The sequence below is a fragment of the Schistocerca piceifrons genome, chromosome 4, assembly GCF_021461385.2.
Source record: "Schistocerca piceifrons isolate TAMUIC-IGC-003096 chromosome 4, iqSchPice1.1, whole genome shotgun sequence".
Lineage (NCBI taxonomy): Eukaryota > Metazoa > Arthropoda > Insecta > Orthoptera > Acrididae > Schistocerca > Schistocerca piceifrons.
In genome coordinates, this window is record NC_060141.1 from 637,887,715 (window position 1) to 637,900,791 (window position 13,077).

Here is a 13,077-nt window from a genome sequence, read left to right on the forward strand (position 1 = left end):
AAAGGGTTAGGAGGTAGTACCACATCTACAGCTTCTACAGAGCGCCATAGTAACTAATGGCGTCTTTTAAGGAAGCGACTAGTATTTTGTCTGAAATAGTGCGTCGTCACTGTTTCTGCAGCCTTCATCCTTTCACTTATTTTTGGCGCTGTACCCCGGCTTTGACACTAGGAAGAGCACCGTCACGAGGCCGGCAGAGAAGGGAAGTCCCCTCCGCTCTGACGTATGCCGCTTGTTTTGTTTGTGCAGTGCGAATCGGCGGGAATGCGCAGCGACTCCCCGCCACCTGATCGGAGGGAGGGGAAGTGGTGGGCGCTTGCTCGACTGTTTCCAGTGACCTTCTGGCGTCAGTCGCAAAGATGCGTATCTCCGAGGTGGTAGGGGGGCAAGATAAACACGCGGAGACCGCGCTAGCTGTAGTGGTCCAGCAGGATAATGGCAAGTACACACAGCAGTTTATAGGCAACCGCATTTTGCAAGCGTTATAGGCCGCATTTACACGGGAACGAAAAGAGGTGATCGAGTGCTGGTAGATAAATGCCAGTGTTCAAATTCGCTTGCACCACGTGATTGTAATTAAAATGCAGCTACTCACAGAGGTCCAGGTTCAAAATGGTTCAAATGGCTCTGAGCACTATGGGACTTAACATCTATGGTCATCAGTCCCCTAGAACTTAGAACTACGTAAACCTAACTAATCTAAGGACAGCACACTACACCCAGCCATCACGAGGCAGAGAAAATCCCTGACCTCGCTGGGAATCGAACCCGGGAACCCGGGCGTGGGAAGCGAGAACGCTACCGCATGACCACGAGATGCGGGCACATAGGTCCAGTGTGGGTTGTAATTATCGTAAGGCAGCTAAACTCAGCAGATATTCTAATGCATTAATGTGGAACCGATTTATGCAGGGAAAAAAATAGTTCCAATTTTGGTCACCATGTGCAAATCTGGCGCTGAATGGAAGAAAGACATTGAAATACTTCGATATGTAATGGATTAGGGACCTGGACGTGGCCAGAAAAGGTTAAACAAGTGAGAAAGGCATAACGTTGATTTTGTTATTAACCGCCGTTTGCACAATTCGTTCAATATGAACACAGGAGACGTCGGCAAGATGCTGTACAGCGCTAGTTTTGTACCTGGTAGCTAAAATTGGAACTAATTTTTTTCCAGTGTAAATCGGTCCCGCATTAGCGCATTAGCATATTTATCATGTTTCGCTGTCATACGATAATTACAGCTCACAGTGGAACCCCGTGAGTTGCTGCACTGTAGTTACAACCATCCGGTAGCTATAACCAGCACAGATGCAGGGTCGTGTCCAATGGGGTCCACAGTCTCTTATTGTCCCTTCCTCCTTTCACCCCCTCCCCCCCCAAAATATAATTGGCTGTCATTAGCACTTGTATTGTGCCACAGTTGCATAGGATATAATAATAACAACATTAAGATGGTTCAAATGGCTCTGAGCACTATGGGACTTAACATCTATGGTCATCAGTCCCCTAGAACTTAGAACTACTTAAACCTAACTAACCTAAGGACAGCACACAACACCCAGCCATCACGAGGCAGAGAAAATCCCTGATCCCGCCGGGAATCGAACCCGGGAACCCGAGCGTGGGAAGCGAGAACGCTACCGCACGACCACGAGATGCGGGCTAACAACAATAAGATTATAAAATATTTTAGTATGATAATTTCTTTAGATAATGTGTAATACATTGCTTTAGCGTGAAGTACAAGAATAATAATTCACAGTATTTAAAATCAATATGTGCACTCATCAGTAAAACTGGTTCACTTACGAGGAACTTCGCTTGGCGAAAGACGAGTCAAAACAAACGAACACGTATCTCAGCCTTCCATTAGGTGTCGTCCGTTTTTAAGAGAACGATCGTCAAAGTTTTCGACGTTCTCTAAGCAGTCGACATGCTCAGCCGCACTGGTCGCGCAGTTTTTTTAAATATTCATATTCTTGTATTTCATTCTTACAGCAATTCTTAACCTTTATATTATATTCTTATGTTTATTCTCCAGGAAGATGTTCTGCTTTCCCTTGGATTATAACGACCGTAGAAACATTCGAAATGTAGGAATTTCGACCACTATGAGCATCACAGGAAGGCAGGTTTGCACAGAGTCATTTCTTCGCATAAATACCACTCGGGAAAGAAATGGCGTTAACATTGCCGAAGATTTCACGTGTTTGCAATAATTTCGCGTCATACCATGCATAACGGATCACTTCTCCGAAAACTGGCGCTTGCTATGGATTACGAATGAAGTTGCGTTCTCGCTTCCCACCAGAGAGGACAACAATTTCAAATAATTTCAAATAATTTTTCCATCCATTTATTGGCTTTTTTTATTCATGCATTAGACACACAATTATTAGACGAATTCGGACAACATTATTTCAACATACATTGGAATACATTCATGTAGTAATCTACGGACTTGGGTAGGTAAAAGAAAAACAAAAATTAAAATAAGACTCGGGTTTCAAATACGAGGGGCAACAGCGTGAAGCGTGAAGCCGCGACTCTAGGCACTAAGCCACCGCTTCTTCTGTCTCGTCGGTAAAAGGCACATAAAGTATGTCGAAAACTTCGACAGTCATTTTTTCAGAATCGGTCGAGTATCGACAGATAGCCCGAAACGCGTCCGCTTATTTTGGTCCCTCTTCCACCGAGCGGAGTTCCTGGGAAATCGAGTTATAGTAAACGCTCTGTTTTCCTCGTTAGTACTGCAATGGTGAACAATGTCTGCAGACTATGACTCTGCGAGAGTGTAAATGAGGAGACTGTTTCTCCTTTCAGTCGTTTTAATCTACGGTCTCGGAAACCAGTGTTTCTGTTCGTTTTCCTCAGTGGAGGGCCTTTCCCTTCCTCTCCTTATCCGAGTTTTTCCGGCGTTTACGTTTGACTAACGTCGATAACAAAAGCAGTTCGCGCGCAAAATAACACGAAGTTTTCCACGCTGCGAGCGCCGATGCGAATCGCTCGCGAGCTTCGTTTGATGGTTCACTGAAAGACCCCATAGCTAGCGGAACAAGGAATGCTCGTTCCTTGCATATCGCTCGACTACGAGTATGGTCGTTCCGGTGCAAACCGGTTTTCACGTGTAGAAGGCCGCAGAAAGAGAAGTATTTTTGACATGTAAACGTATGAGTATTCGCTGCTACTATTTTTTCTCATTTCTGGCAGCACGAACGCGTTTTTCCACACGTGTCCATCGTTTCAACCCACCATAATCTTAGTGTCTGGGTATGATGGGAATGTCGTGACTGACTGATTCATCACCGCCTAGCACAAACCGCTATAAGACACAAACTTGAAATTTGGAGACGGTGTGGAGATGTACTGTAGGCGTCGTTTAAAAAGGGATTTTACGTAATTCCAACCCTAAAGCGGTGTAATAGGGGATGAAGGTTTATTTTTGGAACATGGCAATTTTGAAGCTAGAAATACGAAAGTTGGTATTTGATTTCTCGGTCAGAAATAAAGAAACACTTGGTTCAGCACTTTTGGAAATTTAACCCTATGTGGGTAAAATAGTGGCAGATTTTTTGAAAATATATCATTATTAAAAAAACTGCTAAAGTATTTTTAAAGCTACATCTACGAACATTGGCATTTGAGTTCTCGGTTACAAACAAACAAAAAATGCGTGTTTCAGTGTTTTTGGAAATTGAACCCCTAAGAGGGTGAAATTGGGGATGAAATTTTTTATGGAAATATTGTATTATGAAAGCATTTTTAAAGCTGAATTTACGAAAATTTAAATTTGGCTTCTCAGTTAGAGATTTAAAAAGATACGTTTTCACTATTTTTGGTCAGAAATACTTTCGGAAAGGACCATGCTTATATGGCCTTAATTAGCATGAAAAGCTTAGAAGGAGTTGTGAACAAAATAAAAATTCGATTAATAAAAAAAATCTCTGCAGGCCGTACAGTCTACACCAGAGACTCTCCTGGCGCTAAACTAGTAAAGGTATATATTCGAAAATCATGGTTCACCACCACCGACTGCTACGAAAACTCTTAGTGTTGCTCAATGTAGATTGTTTCAAATAATCACCGCAAGAAGTTTTTCTAGTCACAGAACCTACACAGTGTCATAAAACGAAATGGACTTCAGAAGTTCCATTAAATTTAAACACGAACATATGTATTGAGTTCTGACGTTCTGTATTTTTGACGTTTTGTAGCGTGAGATGAAGCATGATGTTTGTATCCGCACACATACCGAAATCGGGAAACGTACTCTGCTGGTGATGATGTTTAACAGTCGAAACTGATAGAAGTAATAAAAATTTTCATAGTAGATGATGGCGGTACAAGACGATTTTTGATAACTATCGCAAGCGGTGTGCCACCAAATGCTGTAAATACTGGAAAAGAATCAAGAATACAACACTGCGAAACGACCAAGTCCATGGGCAATGCAATCAGATGAGTTCATTAAATTTCTATCCATCTTTTTGAGATTACCTACTTACTGGTCGGCGCTACAGTCCTCGTAGAACATTGGCTTCCATTGCCACCTGCCTCCATTCTTCTTTGCCCATCGCATTCCTTCTACAGTTCCTGGCTCTCAGCGCTGTGAGGTCTTCCTCTATACCTTCAAGCAACCTTTTCCTGTGCCTTCCTCTCCCTTAAAGCTATTCTATAAACGCTTTCTTAATACTTCCATTTTCTGGCAATCTTTGTACATGTCCGGTCACCTTCCTTCCATGATATCCACCACGATATTCATGTGTCCATGAATGTCTGTAGTTCTGTGTTTGTCCTTGTTTTCCCCCTTTCATCCTCTCGCACCGCCCCAAATATCTTTCTCAAAATCTTCCTTCTCCCGTTCAATTGTGCGCAGCTCGTGGTCTTGCGGTAGCGTTCTCGCTTCCCGTGCACGGGGTCCCGGGTTCGATTCCCGGCGGGGTCAGGGAATTTTCCTGCCTCGAGATGACTGGGTGTTGTTGTGTCGTCATTATCATTCATCCCTGTTACGGTCGGAGGAAGGCAAGTGCAAACCACCTCCGCTAGGACCTTGCCTAGTACGGCAGTGCGGGTCTCCCGCATCGTCCCCTACGCCCCATGGAGTATGAGACCTCATCCTCGTCATGCTTTTCAATAACCAGCCTTCTTCCTTTGTGGTGATCACCCAGGCTTCCGATCTATACATCACTATAGTTCTTAAGTGAGTAAAATATATTTGGACTTTTTGTGTTCCTACTAGCATTTCTGGACTTGAATATATTCTCCAAGGAACAATAACGTCGCATTTCACTTGTTAGCCTTTCTTGGATTTGTGCTGCTGTTCTGAAGCGCCAAAGAAACTGGCATCGGCACGCGCATTCACTACAGAGATATGTAAACAGCAGAATACGGCGCTTCGTTCGGCAACGCCTATATAAGACAAGTGTCTGGCGCAGTTGTTCGATCGGTTACTGCTGCTACAATGGCCCGTTATCAAGATTTAAGTTAGTTTGAACGTGGTGCTGCAATCGGCGCACGAGCGGTGGGACGCAGCATCTCTGAGGTAGCGATGAAGTGGGGATTTTCACGTACGACCATTTCACGAGTGTACCATGAATATTAGGAATCCGGTAAAATGTCAAATCTCCAACATTGCTGCGGCCGGAAAAAGATCCTACAAGAACGGGACCAATGACGATTCAAGACAACCGTTCTACGTCACAAAAGTGCAACCCCTACGCAAATTGCTGCAGATTTCAATGCTGGGCCATCAACAAGTGACAGCGTGCGAATCATTCAACGAAACATCATCGATATGGGCTTTCGGAGCCGAAGGTCCACTCGTGTACCCTTGATGACTGCACGCCACAAACCTGTACACCTCGCCTGCCCCGTCAACACCGACAGTGGAATGTTGATGACTGGCAACATGTTGCCTGGTCGGACGAGCCTCATTTCAAATTGTATCGAGCGGATGGACGTGTACGGCGTATGGAGACAACATCATGAATCCATGGACCCTGCATGTCAGCAGGAGACTGTTCAAGATGGTGGGGGCTCTGTAGTGGAGTGGGCGTGTGCAGATGACAGGTGACACATAACGTAAGCATCTTGTCTGATCACCTGCATCCATTCACTTCCACTGTGCATTCCGACGGCCATGGGCAATTCCACCAGGACAATGCGACACCCACACGTCTAGAATTGCTGCAGAGTGCTGCAGGAACACTCTTCTGACTTTAAACACTTCTGCTGGCCACCGAACTCCCCAGAAATGAATATTATTGGGCATATCTGGAATGCCTTGTAACGCACTGTACAGAAGAGATCTCCACCCCCTCGTACTCGTACGGATTTATGGACAGCCCTGCAGGATCATGGTGTCAATTCACTCCAGCACTACTTCTGACACGTCGAGTCCATGCTACGTCGTGTTGCGGCGCTTCTGCGTGCTCGCGAAGGCCCTACACGATATTAGGCAGGTGCGCCGGTTTTTTTTGCTCTTCAGTGTATTATCTTCTGTTATTATTGAGCCTAAGTATTTAAACTTCTCCATTTATTTTTATGGAAGCCTCTCCACCACCCTCACTAGGATCTCGCATCATCATACACTTTGCTGTCCCTGTATTAACTTCCAGTCCTAATTTCCACGCTGCTCCTTCCAGTGCAGCATAATTATTCTTCCAAGCCCTGATATTCCTTGCGATTAATACCGTGTCATCAGCGTATGCCATATCTGGACCTGCCGTTTAAATATTGTTCCAACTAGGTTTGTTGGTATTTGCCGAATTAGCTTCTCAAGTGCTAAGTTAAAAGTAACGCAGAGATCACATCTCCTTGGCACAGCTTCCTCCGCACATGGAACTCTCCTGACAACTCTTGCTCTATACTGTTCTTGAAAACTGTTGCTTTCATTGCCATTTCGGACAACCTCACTAATTTTAGCGGAGGATCTTATTCTTGTCTAGACTGCCAATTCGCTAGTTTAAACTCAACGTAAAACGAATGCAGTTAACGCTTGTCACAGTCATGAAAATTCTGTAGCACTTGTCTCAATAAAAATATCTGGTCCATTGTGAATCTGTGCCTCCTAAATCCAGCCTGATAATTCCCCAGTACTGTTTCCACGCGGAATTCTAGCCGACGGGCTAAAATCTTACTAAACACATTTTACGTTTTATCTAAGAGATTAATCCCGCGGTAATTGTTACACTCTTCAAATCCGCGTACAGCCATCGAGATTTAGGTATTCCGTAATTTCCCTAAGTCGATCCAGGCAAATGCCAGGATGGTTCCTCTGAAAGGATACGACCGATTTCCTTCCCCGTCCCTGACACAATCCGAGCTTGTGTCCCGTCTCTAATGTCCTCGATATTGATGGGACGTTAAACCCAGTCTTCCTTCCTTCGTTCATGGTTGCACCCTGCCTTCTTCCTTTATTAATTCATTGACAGCCGTCTCCATCTTCCTTCCCCCAAATTTTAATAATTCGTCCTCTATACTGTCTTCTCCTGCTTTATTATTCTTGAAGTTTTTAATTGCATTCTTCACATTCTCTAAGTTTGGTGATTCGACTTCCTGCTTGTCTGTTTGTGATTCTAATTCCAGTTCTGTCCCCTCCCCCCTTCCCACCAAGTAACTCATCAAAATACTCTTGCCATCTTTCCAAGCTTTGCTTTTATCTCCAATTAGGTTCCCGTCTTTATCTATATAGAAGCCTGCTCTTGGTTTGTGTCCTCTCTTCATTTCTCTAGAGTGTGGATCTTTCACAGAACTTTCGTTTCTCATTATTATTCCACATTTTGTCCAAATGCGCTATCTTCCTCCTTTCATATTGCCGTTTCATCACTATATATAACTTATCTGCTGTTTTCCTCGTCTCTCTATAGTTTTTTGCTGCTAGTCTTTATTTACTTTGCAGCGTTCTTTGCCTCACTTAATTCTCTCTGGATTACCAGTGAGCATTGCTAGTCTAACCATTTCAGAGTTATTATTCTGCCTCCCCAGTGATTCTTCCATGGCTACACTGATAACTGTTTCCAGTTGCGGGGCCCTGCCCCCTCGTCTCGTATTGAGTGCATAAAGGGTGAAGCGTTCTCGGAATGCTACACAACAATTCAAGCAAATCACATTAATAGTTTTTATTACAACTTACACTCATGCTCATAAGTTAAGGATAATTGCAGAATATGGTGCCACACAACGTGGCACTATACAAAACTGGAGCCAATAGCATAGGCACATAGGGAACACACACGACCCAGATCTGTAAGTCCACGGTATTGGTGATAAGTTGAGAAAACCGTCCCGAAAGACATGTGCTACAAAACGCCACTGTTTCCTGCGCATGTACCCCGACATCAATGTGGGATATGATCACTATGCACACGTACACAGGCCGCACAACGGGTTGGCATACTCTGGATCAGGTGGTCGAGCAGCTGCTGGGGTATAGCCTCCCATCGTTGCACCAGTGCCTGTCGGAGCTCCTGAAGTGTCCTAGGGGTTTGAAGGCGTGCAGCGATACGTCGACCGAGAGCATTCCAGACGTGCTCGATGGGGTTTAGGTCTGGAGAAGAGGCAGGCCGCTCCATTCGCCTGATATCTTCTGTTTCAAGGTGGTACTCCTTCACGATGGCAGCTCGGTGGGGCCGCGCGTTATCATCTATTAGGAGGAAGGTGGGACCTACTGCACCACTGAAAAGGCGGACATACTGCTGCAAAATGACGTCCCGATACACCTGACCTGTTTTCCTCTGTCAAAGACATGCAGGGTGTACGTGCACCAATCATAATCCCACCCCACACCATCAAACCACGACCTCCATACAGGTCCCTTTCAAGGACATTAAGGGGTTGGTATGTGGTTCCTTGTTCACGCCAGATGAAAAGCCGGCGAGAATCGCTGTTCAGACTATACCTGGACTCGTCCTTGAACATAACCTGGGACCACTGTTCCAATGATCATGTACTGTGTTCATGACACCAGGCTTTACGGGCTGTCCTGTGGCCAGCGGTCAGTGGAATGCACCTTGCAGGCCTCCGGGCGAATAAACCATGTCTCCATGTCTGTTCAGTCGTCTGTAGACTGTGTGCCTTGAGACAACTGTTCCGGTGGCTGCGCTAAGGTCCTGAGCAAGGCTGCATGCAGTACTCCGTGGCCGTCTGCGGGAACTGATGGTGAGATATCGGTCTTCTTGTTGTGTTGTACAGTGTGGACGTCCCGTACTATAGCACCCAGATACGTTTCCTGTCCGCTTGATTCGTTGCCATAATCTTGAGATCTCACTTTGTGGCACACGAGGGCCCATGCTACGACCTGCTGTGTCTGGCCAGCCTCCAGTCGCCCTAATATTCTACCCCTCCTAACGTCATCAATATGTGTTCTTTGAGCCATTTCAACACACAGTCACCATCAGCACGTCTGCACACTTACTCGCTGCACCGTACTCTGACATGCACCAACATACCTCTGTGTATGTGGACTGCTGCCAGCGCCACCGTGCGACGACCGCAGGTCAAATGCACCGCATGGTCATAACTCGAGGTGATTTAAACCCGAAAACCGGCCACCAGAGCGTTGTTTCACCATGTATCAGCATTATCCATAATTTATGAGCATGAGAGTAGAAGATTGACAATACTTTACTTTGAATTTACAATGGTGTTGCAAGCGATGGACGACATGCAATTAAGTCAGAGTCCTTTGCTATATACAATGTTCAAGTAAGTTTGTCACACAGTTTGTGGATCACTAAAAGCTAGCCTAGTACTGTCTTCTAGTACTGTGCTAGTTTCCGTGTCCCGGTCTGGTACTGTGCGGCCGAGGCTTTTTTTGCCCCCCTTAATGTGGGAGGTGGCTCACGGTCTTACTGTGTTGGTGGATTGTAAAACTGTTCCATTCGACAATGATTTTGTTCCAAAGACATCACTGGAGTGCACTTTGAAGATCTGGCGGGGGGACTTGAAGTCCCTTACCACCCTCCGACGATGGAAGTTCAGGTTGCAGGCAAGAGTTAACATAACTACGGACAATATTAGGTAGCAACATTGGTGGTTTACAACGATCGACGCCAAATGAGTAGTCAAGTTAATACTAACGCTTCGTGAGTGGGCGTAAGAATGCTATCGTTAACTGTGGACGGTATCTGAGTCCCCAAGGATGATTAGAGGAACAAGGCGCTGGTGCCAGCGCCGCGAGTTGTGGTGCCAATGGTTTGTACGCCAGCGACCGTGTCACGTAGTTTCTACTTTGGCTTAAGAGACGCCGCGCCTTCTCTCGCATGCACGTATTGAGAGTGGCCATGTCCATTTCCTCGTGAGGGGAGGGGTATGCAGGCTCCACCAGGGCACCTTATTCTGCAGGTGCTGGAGGGGCTGCATCTGGGAGGCACTAATCGTAGGCCACGCAGTGGAGCCATAGGTGAGGGAAGGGTGGACAGCCATCCGATACAGCCGGAGCTTGGTGTAGAGGTTCGATTCCCTGCCGGTGAACATTGGGTACAATACCTTTATCGGTTTCAGTCTTTTTTGGGTTACATATTCTGCGTGGCGACGGAAGAGCAGTTGGCCGAGGCTGGCAGGAGCGGCGCTTATATTCTCTTCGGCTAGAGGTCGCTCCTGTCGTGGTGCGGTCCTTGTCAGAAGGCTATTGGCTGATGTCGTCTCGCAGCCTTCTTTGCTCTTGCATTCCTCCTCTTCGTGCCGTCGCTTATCGTTACGCCGCAACACCAGTATCCCTCACTTAGTTTCCACATCCATGTGCTCTTTCTTGTCTTGATAATCTCTTCTAATTTCTTCTTGCATTCTTCCGCTTTTCTTTAATTTGGAGTCTTTCTATATTGTGTTTCACTTTTCTCCTACTCTTTTTGATTCTTACTATACCTGTCTTCTGCCTATATCTAATCCTCACTAACTAATGATCTGTGTCTCCATCTAACCCTCTACAGCCGCTAACTTCCATAATTACTGATGTGTGCCGTTTATCTATAATCATATGTAGCATGGTCTGTCTGGTTTCTCGTAACTCCCTCTGGCGATGCCCACATGCACTTCCTATTATCTTTCCTTGGACGCCATGAGCTTTTTATTACTTACTTGCCACTGGCAAAATGTCTCAGACTTAGTCAGACTCCACGTAGACAGTCCCTTCCTGTTATGTTTCCGTACACTTATTTCTCTACTTTTTGCTTTCAGATCCCCAAGGATAGTTTTTTGGTAATGCCTCTGACTTTGCTAATTTCCTTCTCCATTTCGAAGTAAACTGCATCCTTGTCATCTTCATCTGATTCCTCCGTAGGAGCGTAGGCAAACATCATCGTGATATTGAAACCCCGTGTCCCAGCTCTCAAAGGACACAACTTGTATCTGATTGCTTTGAATCTAATTATTTTTATCTTCTTTTAGCTATGTATAAGAAAGCCAGAACCGTGATGACCCGTACCTCCATTCACTATACATGAACATATGTTTCCCCTCCACTATACATCAATATACAGGGTGGTCCATTGATCGTGACTGGGCCAAATATCTCACGAAATAAGCGTCAAAAGAAAATACTACAAAGAACGAAACTTGTCTAGCTTGAAAGGGGAAACCAGATGACGCTATGGTTGGCCCGCTAGATGGCGCTGCCATAGATCAAACGGATATCAACTGCGTTTTTTAAAATAGCAACCCCCATTTTTTATTACATATTCGTGTAGCACGTAAAGAAATATGAATGTTTTAGTTGGACCACTTTTTTCGCTTTGTGATAGATGGCGCTGTAATAGTGCATGGGGGCTTAATTAAATAAGATTGAAAATACTTTTAAATTTTTCGTAGCTGTGTGTCCGATTACGCAAGACTCGTAAACGGTTGGCCCTGACTAGTATTATTACGCTATCTGACTGCAAAGAACAACAACAAAGAATGAAAAAAAATTTTCGTTAACACAGTTAATTAATTAAGTCCCCAGCAACTATAAAACCTACTAAACCAAAGCACAAGTGTAATTGTTCTGTGTGTGGGAGTGTGACTCAACGCACATCTGGCACGGTTCTTCTTCAACAAGACTAGAATTTTTAAATACCAATTTTACTGACGTGATAAAAGAAAATTAGAAATACTATAATTACGTAAGGAAAGCAGAATTAAACTCTAATACAAGAACACACGCCAGATGCTTTGTTGACTGAACCTGTAATAACGCATTATTTAGGACACTGAAATAAAAAGAACGGAGTTTGTTACCTCATTTATATTGATGAAAATCACTCTAATCCTTACAATATATCTCCACACCGATTCTCTACTAACACATCTCAACAAGACTCTCCAATATCACATCTCAGCAAGCACTGCCTACTAGCTCATCTCAACAAACACTCTTCACTACAACATCTCAGCACAGACTACCCCGAGTACTCGACAGGCACTGACTACTACGAGCTCTCTACAAGCACTGACTTCTACGAGTTCTCTCCAAGCACTGTGGAGGCGGCAGAATAATACTCTTTGGCGCAATCTCTGGCGCAGTGGCTCAGTGTAGCCACCTTTCAATAGTCACAAACATACGGCTCACAACTTTAGACGAACAGTTGGTAACAGGTAGGTTTTTAAATTAAAATACAGAACGTAAGTACATTTGAACATTTTATTTCGGTTGTTCCAATGTGATACATGTACCTTTGTGAACTTACCATTTCTGAGAACGCATGCTGTTACAGCTTGATTACCTGTAAGTACCACATTAATGCAATAACTGCTCAAAATTATTTCCGTCAACCTCAATGCATTTAGCGATACGTGTATCGACATTCCTCTCAACAGCGAGTAGTTCGCCTTCCGTAATGTTCGCACATGCATTGACAATGCGCTGACGCATGTTGTCAGGCGTTGTTGGTGGATCACGGTAGCAAATATCCTTCAACCTTCCCCACTGAAAGAAATCCGGGGATGTCAGATCCGGTGAACATGCGGGCCATAGTATGGTGCTTCGACGGCCAATCCACCTGTCATGAAATATGCTATTCAATACCGCTTCAACCGCACGCGAGCTATGTGCCGGACATCCATCATGTTGGAAGTACATCGCCATTCTGTAATGCAGTG

The 13,077-nt window shown here is 44.8% G+C and overlaps 1 protein-coding gene across 1 annotated transcript in view; it reads left to right on the forward strand.

Annotated features, from left to right (window-relative positions):
- Positions 1-325: 325 nt before the first annotated feature.
- Positions 326-13,077, forward strand: part of LOC124796276 (peptidoglycan-recognition protein SC1a/b-like) — a 48,597-nt gene continuing 35,845 nt past the window's right edge. Inside the window, exon 1 of the mRNA XM_047260392.1 lies at positions 326-438. Within this exon, the coding sequence (XP_047116348.1) occupies positions 360-438 (79 nt within the window). The 5' untranslated portion in view covers positions 326-359. The remainder of the gene's footprint in view (positions 439-13,077) is intronic.